This window comes from Carex rostrata, chromosome 1 (assembly GCF_964058835.1).
Source record: "Carex rostrata chromosome 1, lpCarRost1.2, whole genome shotgun sequence".
Lineage (NCBI taxonomy): Eukaryota > Viridiplantae > Streptophyta > Magnoliopsida > Poales > Cyperaceae > Carex > Carex rostrata.
In genome coordinates, this window is record NC_135918.1 from 7,609,834 (window position 1) to 7,623,506 (window position 13,673).

A 13,673-nucleotide genomic window follows, 5' to 3' on the forward strand; every position below is an offset into this window, starting at 1 on the left:
ATTGCAAAGCTTAGTAACCTTCTTTAAAAGTTCACAAATAGATCATGTGGGAGCTGAATGGACAAATAATTAACTAAACCATTCCATTTTTGACATTGATCGCAGTTAATTTAAAGATCGAGATCCAACGGATAGCCAGCGAAACCAAATATCAAACGCAGGTGACTAAACTGAGAAAAAAGGAAACCAAAAACGAGATTTGATTGAGCAAAAAACTAACCAGAAATCCTTTCAGTATGGAGCTCAGCTGCTTGCGTAATTGGTAACAGGAGAGCCTGAGCCAACAGAAGCGCTACTACCCAGATCTCATTTCCCATCTTTCACTAACCTCTCGTCTTCCCTCTCTCTTTCTTCCTCCCTCCCTCCCTCTAAAAAGGGTTTGATTTAATTATCAATGTCAGCTTTTAGTTCGAGAAATCAGAGAAGGATGGAAGGTAGATGAGGTACGATACGTATACCTAAAGTAACCCAAATTTTGAGTTTAGATCCGAACCGTCCGATTAGAATCCAACTAATTCCGTCCGAGGTTCGTATCAATCTCAAAATTTGAGTTACTTTAGGGGATCCGAATTCAGTAAGGTGGATGGTCAATCTCTCACCGGCTCACCGACAAAGAAAGATGTCCGGAATGTAAGGGACTTTCAAATGGATCTGTTTCATGTGGCACATGAATCAGTGAAATGTGGGTCCAAAATAATGCTGTAAGTGTGGGACCCATGAGTAAGTCTATGCTTTGTTCTACCACGTCAGATGAGAACGCGTTCGTCTTAAAATTTTGGAGTTGTTGAAATGTTTGCTTTTTGAACTTTCTTTTTCTACTGCTTTCAGTTTAATGAAGGCGAAAGGTAGGCAGAATTTTTTGTTTATAGAAATTAATATAAAATAATGCATGATGTTAAAATGATTGCTGACGAATTTAGATGTTACAGAAAAATTCGTAAAAATATTTCAGCTTCATGGTTAATGGTTTGCTGCCGAATTTCAGCTCCATGAATAAGTCAATTTTTCTTCGAATCCATTAGTCCACTCCACACACAATAAAGTTACATCTTTTACGGCCTAAAGTTACATGCTGGCCTAAACAACAAATATTAACATACACATTAAACACGGGCGGAACTGGGGGTGCAAGCAGGACCAGGCACCCTCATCAAACTATGAATATTGAAACTATATATACATGCATCAACCATTTATACACAGCTATTTACAGATGCATACCGATTAGCACCCCTAAAATCTCCAAAAGACTTCAGTCCCCCAAATTCAAATCATGGTTCCAAACCTGCACGTACAATAATTGAATTAATAAGGGGCATATGCAAACAGATCGGATAGTGGTAAAATTATATATATATATACTAGTATCGTACCCGTGCGTTGCAACGGAAACATATTATATAATGAAGAAGATCAAGAGCTTGATTTATAATTTGAATTTCAAACTTTGATGCAAGTAAAGAGATTTGATAAAAAAAATAAAAAAAAAGACAAATGACTTGTAGAAATATATACATCTCATAGGCAAAAGCCAAAATGACAAAAAAATATTAAAACCCCTCCTCAATATATGTTCTTCATATAATTAACAACTGAAACTAAGAACGAACATAAACATACTAATAAAAAAGAATATTTTATCTTATCAAAATTAAAGAAATAAAATTAAAAAAAGATTCACTATAGTTTAAAACTTTAAATTGAGTAATGTATTAAATTTGGAGATATTAAATAATTTGATAAAATATCAAATACTGATAAAATATTTTTAAAAGATATCAACTTTTGCTATTCTTAAAAGTAAATTGATCATTCATCATAATTTTTAAATAAGAAAATAATGAAGGCCAGTGTTATATTCAGCTCTCATCTAGTACAACGTTGAGGGCAAGAAGATATTTTTGTTTATCATACCAGATATACCCCTATGACCTATTCAATGATCTTCTTTTTATGTTAGATTATGGTGCGTAATCAAATGATTCAAATCACCGTCAACTAATTAAGGAAGGGGAGATATTTATGTAAAGGATGTATCATACATTTGAAAACTCTTTTATCCGGATGTAAAAAAATTAATAATTCTAATTAGTTAAAAAATAGCAGCACAAGTATGAAATTGCACATACTAAACTTGCAAAAAATTTCGCCATCTTTATTTTTTATTTTACTAACATTTATTTGATCAAATGGATAAATATTAAATAATGTTCCGATCATGATTTATTGACCAATCTAATTAATGAAATACATTATCACATTACAAAAAGAAAGACATTTACACATATCCAATAACTACAAAATTTTCTCTCAACATGTTCTAAATTACATTTCACTTTCAAGAAAAAACATTTGCAGTACTTAGAACTATTTTTTTATTTTGGCTACTGAAATTATTTAACTTATTTGAGTAATTATATCCATATAGTATGATTATACATAGTAATTCAATTTGTTCTTATATTTTACATAATATGTAAAATTGTCAAAGCATTCTATACTGTAATAGAAAATTAATAAAATAAAGTAAAGATTGTCAATATAAAAAATTGTCAAATTTTTGTTGTTAAATTATGTATATACAGATGGATAATATAGCAACAAAATTTCTCTTTTCTTAATTGCAGTCTTTATGTAAATCAAGGAGTAGTCCATTTTTTATAGAACAATTATATTACTCCCCCCCATTCCATCCCCCCACCATCCCCTCCTCTATCTCTCTCCAAATTAGTTTGATCTCATTTTGATCTCGTTCGTATTTCTCACGATTTATGAAAATTTTTGCGAATCTAAAACCACGAACGTTTTCTACGTAATTTTCTCTTTCAAATGAGATCCATGATGACATACTTTCGGACAACTCGTTACAGAAGTATTTATCCCTCATCATGCAAGTATTTATATCTATACAGACATATGAAAATATTACTATCAATTATTATAAGTATTTATACTGACATATGAAAGTATTAATATCATGTATTATAAGTATTTATACTGACATATGAAAGTATTAATATCATGTATTATAAGTATTTATACTGACATATGAAAGTATTACTATCAATTATTATAAGTATTTATACTGAAATATGAAAGTATTAATATCATGCATTATAAGTTTTTATACTGATATATGAAAGTATTAATATTATGTATTATAAGTATTATATGCAAAAAAATACTTTCAAGTATAGATATAAATACTTACACGATGAGGGATAAATACTTCTGTAACGACTTGCTCGAAAGTATGTCATCATGAATCTCATTTGAAAGAGAAAATTACGTAGAAAACGTTCGTGGTTTTAGATTCGCAAAATTTTTCATAGATTGTGAGAAATGTGGACGAGATTGAAATGAGATAAAAAAACTCACCTCTAAAAACGTGCATGGTCCCCCCACCCTCCATGAAAAAATGTGCATGGTCCCTTAAATACTTTCGTACTTAGAGATAAATATTTTCGTTCTTAGAGATAAATACTTCTGTACGTAAGTATTAATACCTTATGAAAAAAAAAATGACAGCTGGAGTTTTTTGGCATTTTGTGCGGGGTTAATTGCGGGGTGGGAGGTGCGGGGTTAATTATCAGCCTCCTTATATTGCATTAAATGTTTCCATTGATAACAATATTTTCAATGTTAAATTAAATCGGACAACATTAATTAAGGATAAATTTGCTATAAACGAAGAATTATCATTTTAGAAAGTTACAATCTGTGCCTTTAAAATAGCTAGAGAGAATAAATAAGGAAATAAATAAATTGATTGTCTCTTCAATTTTAATTGTAACATACCATGTGGCAGTATGTGTGGCGAGTATATTTCTAATTCAATTTAGACTTCTACACGTAAAAAAGATGCATTTAATCAAAAGAAGACATATCATTTGATTGGAGGACCGAGATTAAATTCGAAGTTTCATCTTTCAATCGTTATTTTTTTTAATACAAATAAGATATTAAACATATATTTTTAAGATACGAATATAATTCAGATATTAAACGAACGCAAATACAAATTGAATAATAAACGGATACAAATACATATATAATTGTCAATATGTATATAATTTGAATACTTAATTTAAAAATTGTGACAAAATTAATATATTATTCAATAAAATATTTTTTAGAACATAAAGATAACATAAAATATATATATTAGACATTCAATTATTATGGTGAACAAAATAATATGTTTGGATTTGAGGTAATTATATTTGCGAAAGTCATATGTTAAAAACAACATAAATATGAAACAAAAAGAACAAAAATGCTAAATAAAAAAATACAGTAAGTCATTGAAAACAAGCGGATAAAAAAATATGGATACGAATAATTATTCGTATTTGCATTTGTATCTTTATCCAAATCCGAATTAGTACAAACGGATATCCGAAATTAAAAAAAGAAAAGAGAAAAGGTAACGTTCCCGGGCTACAATCCTCCGAAAATCTCCGCATATAAAAGTCTTCCCTTTTTAGCTTAATTATGACGCGATTTTAATTGTCACAACTGCCATAATTTCAAGTACAATATGTATGTTTACAGGATAATATGTGTATGTTTATAAGATAATATGTGTATGTTTACAGGATAATATGTGTATGTTCACAGGATACTATGTGTATGTTCACAGGAGGTAGTCCCCAACAGCTGTCATGCGTTTTCAACAGCTTTCACGCATTTTTGACAGCTTTCACGCGTTTTTATGTTGACATGATTTGTTGAATTAGTTTACAGGATTTAGTATTGATGTTTACAGAATTAGTTGAAAATATCCGGAAATTTTTTGGGAACTGGAGTTGGGAAACTGTTAGCTGCTTCCAAAAAAAAATACATGTACGAATAATGATCTATATCTGTATTTGTATACGAATAATAGTTTGTGCATTGATGTATGTTTAAAACATGGCACTAGTCCCTAGCTTATGCTTTGTTGCTTACTCCTATGTGGAGTGTTGTTAGTTCTTTTTGGCCCTGTTCGGCAAAACATGGAATAAGAGAAGAAAAGAGGGTTATGGAATTAAGAATTAACAACTCTTCTACTCTATTTCACATGTGTTCGGCACACCGTCAATTGGAATAGTTGCACTTTTTTTTATTAAAATATCATAATTGTAAGAAATTACTCTTATAACCTTTCTTGAGTTTTGACCGCAGCACCATATTGTGTTGTACTTCTATTTAACTTGAGACAGAAGATTATAATTTTAAAACAAAAAAAATTCTATTTAGCTTGATGGTAATGGTTATTCACTGAATAAAGAAGCAACTAATTTGTTGAGATGCATATACTTTTAAAATGTTTGAGGAATCAGGCAATCATTAATCAACAATCAAGTACATAATTACACCTCCATTCAAGAGTTCCACAATCATCAATAAATAATCACAGTACTTGAAATCAGGATGCCTAATTGAACGAATCAAAGAGACCAAATATATGCAGAGCACAAATTCATCAGTGCTATTGGTTTGCTGTTTTCATGGTTTCCAATCGTACTGCTATAATGTAATGCACAAATCCATGGGCCTCTGTGTTTTTCCTTTGGTGAGACTGACTATGTCAGCTTGAACATGCTTTTATATTTGTTTATAATTTATAATTTTAACAGTTTTGTAATGAAATGGGCTTTTTTTACAAAAAAATATATATATGTATAAATCGATCCCATTCTCAATCTGAAACTCAACATTAATAGGCCCAAATTTTGAATCGCAATGCAGCCTTATCGTAGAATACATTTTGGGCTCCATTTTAATTTGATCACCATCTTACAGCACGCGTCCAAGAGTGAGTATCCAAGCTACCTGACCGATGAATTTTTTTTTTTTTTTAATAAGTTGGTGGATGTCAACAAATATATTAATAAGGAAAAAATATTTACGAAGATTTCTATTTATTTTTAATTATAATAAATTACATAATATTTTATACATAATTCATTCACTTATAAATATCTAAGGTCGCATAATTTATCAACAATGCACTTCACAATGTTTGTTTGAAAAAAATTAAAATATATTTCTCTCACGTTGGAGAACTCAAGTCCCCGCAGTCAATAGTATACTCCAACGATCCCTCTCTGTTATTGTCATAGCATGCATACTTCTCGTTCAAACATGCAATATGCTTCAATTGAAACGTACAAAGATATTGTAATGTGTTAGGAGTTCTCTCCATAATCTTACTGCATAGAAACACTTCCACATGATATGATCTTTTGTTTCAATTAGATTTGTCGCACAGAAGTGGCAACCTGTTTGCACTGTATTATCCGAATAAATTCGGAAGAAAAATGCGATAAATTATCAAATCTTGAATATGATCGAAGTAATGTGACACTGATGAAATTAAGTTCATACGTACATGATCAATTTGAGATCAGTAATTTCAGTACCACTGGTACAGTACCAAAAATATTATATAAACATGCATGCTCGGGGCATAAATGTCAGATAAAATAATATTGAAGGTAGTCAAAATGGTATGATATTCGACCAAGCGCTTGAGTTGGGAAACGAGCAGGAGATGAAACCATAAAAAATAGAACTTTTCGGCTTGTGATATGTGAGCCAGTACAAATTCATAGTACATCTCTTTGGCCTCTTCACAGCTTTTTTTTCTCATCTTTTATCAAGGACTGAACCATCAACCAGTGCCACTGCTATGGCGCCATATGCCACTGTTCTCTCTTTTTGAATAAATCCAGATTCTTAGTTCATCAATCCAGAGAAGTATATAGTTGAATCTGGTGCAATGCTAGATGCTCTTTATTATTTAATTCAACGTCGTTCCATGATGTATATGATTTTTTTTGTTTTCCTACTGATTCAAAATAAAATGTAGCCTTGCACAGGGCGGATTTAGAATTTTCGTCAGGAAGACAAAAAAATATCGAATCGGGTTTAAACTCATCAACTAATTGTGTACTCGATAAAAAAAAAAACAATGTTTTGACTTATATTTTTCAATGCTCTGGTTTATAATTTTTGATGTTTTCTTATAATTCTAATTACCAATTATAAGTCAAGATTTTTTTTTTTTGATTTTAACACTAAATTTAACCTGAATTACAAATCAAACATTCAGAGGGGGGCAAAAAAAATTTCAAAGATAGACAAAGTTGATCGGTACTGATCGATTACCACTAAAACTCAAAATCCAGAAAAAAAAAAGCGACTGCCCCTGTTCTACTATGGTCCGCCCCTAACCTTGCAATTATGTAAAATATGCTAAAGAGTCATATCTAACCTAGGAAGCAACAAAGGTTAAGTTGTAAATAGAATGCTATTTTTCTTTTGAGAAAAAAATTTGCCAACAAAAATTAAATTTCGTCTTTTGTAGATGCGTTACGATGCTTTATAAAGTGTATGTCACTCGAAATATCTCTTTTTTATTAGAGGTTGGAGTTCAAGTCACTCGATTATTTAATATTTTTGTCATTACAATAAAAAAAAAATATCTGAATTTGAAACTCATAACATTCATCATAGAGATTATGTATTTTTGTCACTTGATCAAAATATTTTAAGAGGCAGATCAGTAAATGCAAAAAAAAGTATCAATTATTATATTTAAGTATCATATCAGATGTCATCATCAATACAATAATTATACAATTAACAAGAACATGCTCATCCTAGTGACTCAAATAATTATACAATTTGAAATTTGTTGTCCGCACTTAAAATGAATTAAAGAATCTTGAATCTTATGTTTTTAAAGAAATAATTGAGTCTTGTCATAGTTTTTTTTCTTATAATTTTCTTTTATAATGTCAGTTATTGATTTTTCATTGATTTAATAAAGGACAAAATAGTCAAACCACGGACACTTTTTACTTTAAGATTCGCGCACACTCATAATTTAACGGAAATCGAGTACGAGTTGAATTTTCTTAAAAAAAATATCTATGTAATGCCATGACAAAATCTCGTTTTTTTTTAGAGGATTGAACGAGTAACAACTGAAAACAGATCTTGTTTTTGAAGGAAATAAATCTGCTGTGATTCCAATGGAATAACAGGTCCTGTTATTCCGATCTCAACCATTCAAAGTTTTTCGTGCACGAATCTCAATGAAGAAACTTTTTCATACACAAATCTTAACAAAGTTAAATGGTTGGGATCGTAATAACAGGATCCAGTAATCCCATTGGAATTGCAATCTACAAACTTACAAATCAGAATATCTAACTAATTTAAAAGATTTTCATTTTTGTTTTTCTGTTATGTTATTTTAGTGCAAAAGGGCATTGTGGTCATTTGACCGAGCTCCATTCCCTATAATAGACGTACCAAAGCCTCCAACAGCCAAAGTAACAGTAAACACTAACCAGCAAGCAGCAAGTACTCGAGCTCAGCCTCTTCAGTGGAAAGAGAGAGAAACCAAGCCTATATCAAATCAATCAATAATGGACCCCGCCGGAGATGCATTCAAGTGGGACCAACGAGCCGCCATTTCCGGTGGTGCCACGTCAGCAGCACCACCACCTCCCTTAGTCGCCCTTTCACCACCACCTATCATGCAGTATGATCGGCCTCGTGACCTCGACGAGCTTGTCGATGGATACGGTGTGCGCTACGCCACCATGGTTCGTATAGGCGAACTAGGCTTCACATCTAGCACTTTGATAGGTAGAATTTTACATTAAAATGATTTATTTATTTTTGTTTCCTTTTTGACTTCATATATAGTTGTGCAACCTTTCTTTGAACAACAATTATGATTTTATATGTCAAATAATAGAAGGTACTTTTGCTCTGCACCTTTAATTTCTTCTTTTATGCAAGCAAAGAAAATACTTTTTTTTTTTCTTTTTTTGGACATCATTTTTTTCCTCTTAATTTCTTGTTTCATTACTACGTGCAAAATAGCCTTTCCCTTCCAACACCTACCTATATATAAGGTTCTTCATTGCGTATATTTTATCAAATATGTAGCCGTTATGTGAACATTACTTGTTTGTAAGCAACATAATTAGAATCAAGGTCGTAATATGAAATACTGTCAGAAATGGTGTAGTTCCAAACTTTTTTGCACAAAGTAAACCATGTCCCTTACAAACTTTTGTCATGCTCTGTTTTTAATAAGGAGATGCCATGCGAATGCCATATAAACATCCGTTGAGGTTTATAATGGAAGTCAAAAGTGGGCTATGAACAGTAGATAGTAACAGTGACACTAGTGTTGTGTGAAGTTCACTGTGCATTAACACTTATGTTATGATTTATTTTTTTTTCTTTTCTTTTTGTTGGTGGCTTATGACCTTATGTTATGTAGGGATGACGGATGGTGAGTTGGATGAGATGATGGCAACATTAGCTCATGTGTTTAGATGGGATCTAATGTTGGGAGAGAGGTGGGCCAACAAAAAATCTGTTTTAAATTAAGTTCTCTTAAAAAATTTCTAATTTATTTGGTTGAAAAAATTAAAGCCTATCATACATTGTTAAATTAACTTCTTATTCTAAGGTACGGGCTGAAGGCCGCGATACGAGCTGAGAGAGGCCGGCTGGAGGGACTACGGATGATCCGGCTTCACCAGCACCATCAGTTACTCGGAGGTGAACAGTTGCAGCAACTAGGTTTCCTGCAACACCATGGAAGTGTTAATGCTGATGCTCTCTCTCAAGAAGGTATGATTGTTCAGAAATTTTTTTTTTTTTTTTAATTTAGGGGTACACAACCGGAGTCTGTTATAATTTTGTGAAGAACGTTCAGGAATGAGACCTAGCTAAACTCTATCTTAAACACAGAAATAGATAACAAAAGCTGTAATTTAGGACTGTAAAAAGCATGTGACTCTATTTCTCTCTCCAAAGGCTACAACTAGCTAGGCTACTTGTCATTTTGTGCACTACCATCCTTGTTCTTTTTAAAAAAATTATATGATTTATGACCGAGGTGGAAGATCAAAAGCCTAATAATGTTTTTTTATTGGGTCAAAGAAAGCTTGTTAGTTGTTACTGTTATATCTTGCTAGCTGCCAAACAGTTAAATGACCCAGCTAATAGGCAAGTACAAGTACTAAACCATGAAAAGTTGAAAACCGTTAAACAACTATATCAAAGAGTTGTAATATTGTATGCATTATATATGCACTATAGATAAACAATATAGAAACATTATTATTAACAAAACCTGAATTGGATGGAAATTAGTGCTCTCAGAGGAGCCAGTGCAAGAGGCAGCAGGCAGCGGTGGCGAGACCAGGAGCAGGAACGGTTGGCTCTGTGCCTCCCGTTCCAACTCCAAAACCAACAACATCAAGAAGACAAGTAATCCGCGAAACAAGAAACACAAAAGTATACTAGAAGAAATCGATCGGCTCGAGGAAGGAGACGCCGATGATAGGCGAGGGAGAGGATGGGAGTCGGAGTCGTCAGAGACAGAGAGAGATGGCGGAAACGAGAGGCAGAGAGAACACCCTTTTATAGTGACCGAGCCGGGTGAGGTGGCACGCGCAAAAAAAAATGGACTAGATTATTTGTTCCACTTGTACGAGCAATGTCGCCTCTTCCTTGTTCAAGTCCAGGCTCTTTCTCGGCAGCATGGCCAGAAGTGCCCCACCAAGGTATGTATGCACTTATATATATTATGTTTACAAACTTTCTTCTTAAGTTATCTGAATTTTTATATACTCTTGCATTCTTCACTTGCTATTATTGATGCTTCTTCTTAACCCTTTTCTGTAAGAAGTTGCACTTGCACCAAATAATTTTCAGAAATATTTTAACTTTAGAACATTTATGAGAAAAAAAATTTATGGCTATGTAGCAAACAAGGGGCCGGGGCCAGGGGAGTTTTTGTCAAAGCAATATGAACAAAGTCTTATGTAAAAGTCGGATCTAAACCGGTGAAAGTTCATGCAAACAATTTACGGACAGAGTTATTTAATTCTAAATTCGTTTGTACGAATCTGAAGTCAAATGATTTAAATCCGATTTTGAATAAAATTTGTTCAAAGTTGTTCGAACAAAACCCAATTTCTAACGATGAATGAACGATGTCAAAATGTCTGAATGCAGATCTTTTCACACCATATAAATACATTCCAGTTAGTTAGAGAACACTGCTTTTGTATACTTAGTTGATTGAAATATACAAGGTCTCTGCACTGCAAAAAAAGGAATGTTTTTAGTTAAATGGAGTTTCTCTTTGAGTGAAAGAAAAGGAAGTTATTAATTAGTTACAAAACCCAAGGAGATGATGTCTCTTCTCATAGCGGCTCGCTTCTGTCTCGTGCGAGGCAGTGATAGTTGCAAGTAATGTTGTACGGAACTTTTATGGGTTAGGGAGACGTGTCAGGTTCTGATTGGACTGAAAGCTGGGTTCCTTGACTTGTCTTATCGGGCGAGTTACGGACGCCAAGCCAATGCCTTTGGATAAGCAGCCCCTCTTTTGCTTCAGGCCACGTGTCACTTCAAATCACGTCGTTTTGTGCAGAACTAATATCAAGTTTGCATCTACCATATAGTGTACTTACATTTGACGCGTCGGTGTATTGGATCTCTACAGCAGACTACAGGTGTGAGTAAGTTTTGGGTTTTCGTACGAAGTCGTATAGTTCGTATGTGGAATTAGAATTAGGTGGAAATCAAATGAGTGCACAGTGTTCTCCGAGAGGGGCCACTGTTGCGTCAAAGATTCGCACCGGGAATAGTTTTCTTTTTTTCTTCTAGCCTTTCCTACACCTGGTTCACCTAGGCCCTCTATAGTTTCTAGAACTGCTAAACCCTCATGCAAGTATAAGTATTCAAGGTTTTAAGGTTTTATGATAAGGATGAGGATTGTTCAAATGTCTTTATTTTTTGTGTCTTTATTATGTCTCTATTTGTAAAAAGTTTAATTGTTAAAATTTAAAAATTTAAAAGTTAAAATAAAACCGTTAGATGTGATCTACATCATTTTATTTATATACGTGTAAAAAATTATGGCATTTCAATTTTATTTTGATTGTCATCAAGAGCTTGTAACAAACGTACTAATGTGAATGATTTCTAGAAGTTGATTTTTGAACTTATTGATTCACACAAAAACAAAATTGAAATGTGATAATTTTTTATAAGCACATAGAGAAAATAATATAGATCACATCTAACGGTTTTATTTTGACTTTTAAATTTTAAATTTTGAGTTATTAAAGTTTTAAAAAATGGAGGCATAGTGGAGGCATTTGAACCCTCCTCATGTAGGATATATTGCAATAATTGTACTATTCTACCTTCTGAAAAAATATATATATATATATATTCTTCAGATTTCACAAGACAAATAATATTTAATTATATAATATTAATATAACTTAACTTGGCTTAAACCCAACTCATCCATATAATTCATTATGTATTAAACCTACAAAATTACATTCGCAGTGTTGTTTGAAAAAGTGTGATAGTTATAGTTATAATTGATCAGCTAGATAGAAGATTTGTGAAGGATGAGGAACATGTTAATAAAACCTGCTCTCTAAAGGATATCAATTGCATTAGATTTGTTTTAAAAAATATATATACACACACGAACACAAATTATATGGTTTAAAGTCGTATATGCTAATTACATCTTGTAACTTATATAATATGATCACTGCATAAAAAAAAAAAAAAAAATTCAATGAAAGTTTATTGTTTCTCTGCGAAATTATCAGGATTAATTTCCTTTTTCGCTTTTCTTTTTTTCTTTTTTGAGATCTTTCAGTTTAATTTGAAAAAGAAATATAAATGTACGGTGCATTACAACAGTTGTATAAGATAAATGTCTGATTGGCAAAGCTGCTTGCTTGTGGTGTGGGTCCCACAGTAGGAAACTGTGTTGACCATGTGGAACCTAGCACTTCTGGGTTTTGCTCATTTTTCAGGAGAAAATTCAATGAAAGTTAATTGTTTGTCTCTGCGAAATTAATTTGATTGATCAGATCACAGAGCAAGTGATTTGATTCAATGAAAAAAACTTTCTTTCTTTGCTTATTTAGGTCACCAATCAGGTGTTTCGGTATGCAAAAAAGGCTGGTGCGAGCCACATCAACAAGCCGAAGATGCGGCATTACGTGCATTGCTATGCGCTACACTGTCTCGATGAAGAGGCATCTAATGCATTGCGAAAGGCCTTCAAGGAGAGGCGAGAGAATGTCGGGGCATGGAGGCAAGCATGCTATGAACCTCTAGTGAACATCTCGGCTCGGCACGGTTGGGACATTGATGCAGTTTTCAATTCACACCCTCGGCTCTCGATCTGGTACGTCCCAACCAAGCTTCGCCAATTATGCCATACTGCAAGTAGTAATGCGGCTTCAACTAATGTCTCTATAGCTGCTCCCGGTACAGTTGGTACGATCTTGGGTTCGGGCTCTGGTGGTCCGCTTCAGTCGCCGTCACCTATTTTCTAGTTATGTCATGTTCTTGTATGAATTGTCTTAATTATCTTATGTTCCAAGATTTGTATTGAAAGACATCGATCTTCATGCTTAAGCTTAATTAGGAATCTGAAGCACTCTTTCTGATTCTCAAAGTAATTGCTTTTGAATATATTTTTGTATTCTTGCTAGTAAACTGCATAGAAAGTGCATGCATGCTTTTCTTAACAAAAAGATGAGTAAGGCTACGGTTGCATAGAGGGCTACGGTACTACGGCTCAATATTCAAGTTTTCAAAATCCTAAC

At 32.9% G+C, this 13,673-nt stretch overlaps 2 protein-coding genes across 4 annotated transcripts in view; one reads left to right on the forward strand and one right to left on the reverse strand.

The window, feature by feature from the left end:
* Positions 1-13,673, reverse strand: part of LOC144555599 (putative glucuronosyltransferase Os01g0926600) — a 33,860-nt gene that overhangs the window by 2,605 nt on the left and 17,582 nt on the right. Inside the window, exon 2 of one of the 2 annotated variants that reach the window (XM_078304002.1) lies at positions 221-323. In XM_078304002.1, coding sequence (XP_078160128.1) covers positions 221-317 — 97 coding nt within the window. In that variant the 5' untranslated portion in view covers positions 318-323. Of the gene's footprint in view, positions 1-220; positions 433-13,673 lie in introns of those variants that run through there. The other variant, XM_078303993.1, reaches the window with a different exon arrangement.
* LFY (floral meristem identity control protein LEAFY) lies at positions 8,394-13,493 on the forward strand. Of its 2 annotated transcripts, none has more exons than XM_078315427.1 (5): positions 8,394-8,646; positions 9,293-9,371; positions 9,485-9,648; positions 10,183-10,586; positions 12,987-13,493. In XM_078315427.1, the coding sequence occupies exons 1-5, from the start codon at positions 8,424-8,426 to the stop codon at positions 13,398-13,400; spliced, it is 1,284 nt and encodes a 427-aa protein (XP_078171553.1). In that variant the 5' UTR covers positions 8,394-8,423; the 3' UTR covers positions 13,401-13,493. The 2 variants fall into 2 exon arrangements, with proteins under 2 accessions (XP_078171553.1, XP_078171546.1); XM_078315420.1 differs by having other exon boundaries at positions 10,174-10,586; positions 12,987-13,488.

Bases quoted from the DNA above. Each gene is read 5' to 3' on its own strand.
- LFY (XM_078315420.1), top strand. From the start codon at position 8,424: ATGGACCCCGCCGGAGATGCATTCAAGTGGGACCAACGAGCCGCCATT. The intron at 8,647-9,292 runs GTAGAATTTTAC...TATGTTATGTAG, and splicing joins CACATCTAGCACTTTGATAG to GGATGACGGATGGTGAGTTG. The intron at 9,372-9,484 runs GTGGGCCAACAA...TCTTATTCTAAG, and splicing joins GATCTAATGTTGGGAGAGAG to GTACGGGCTGAAGGCCGCGA.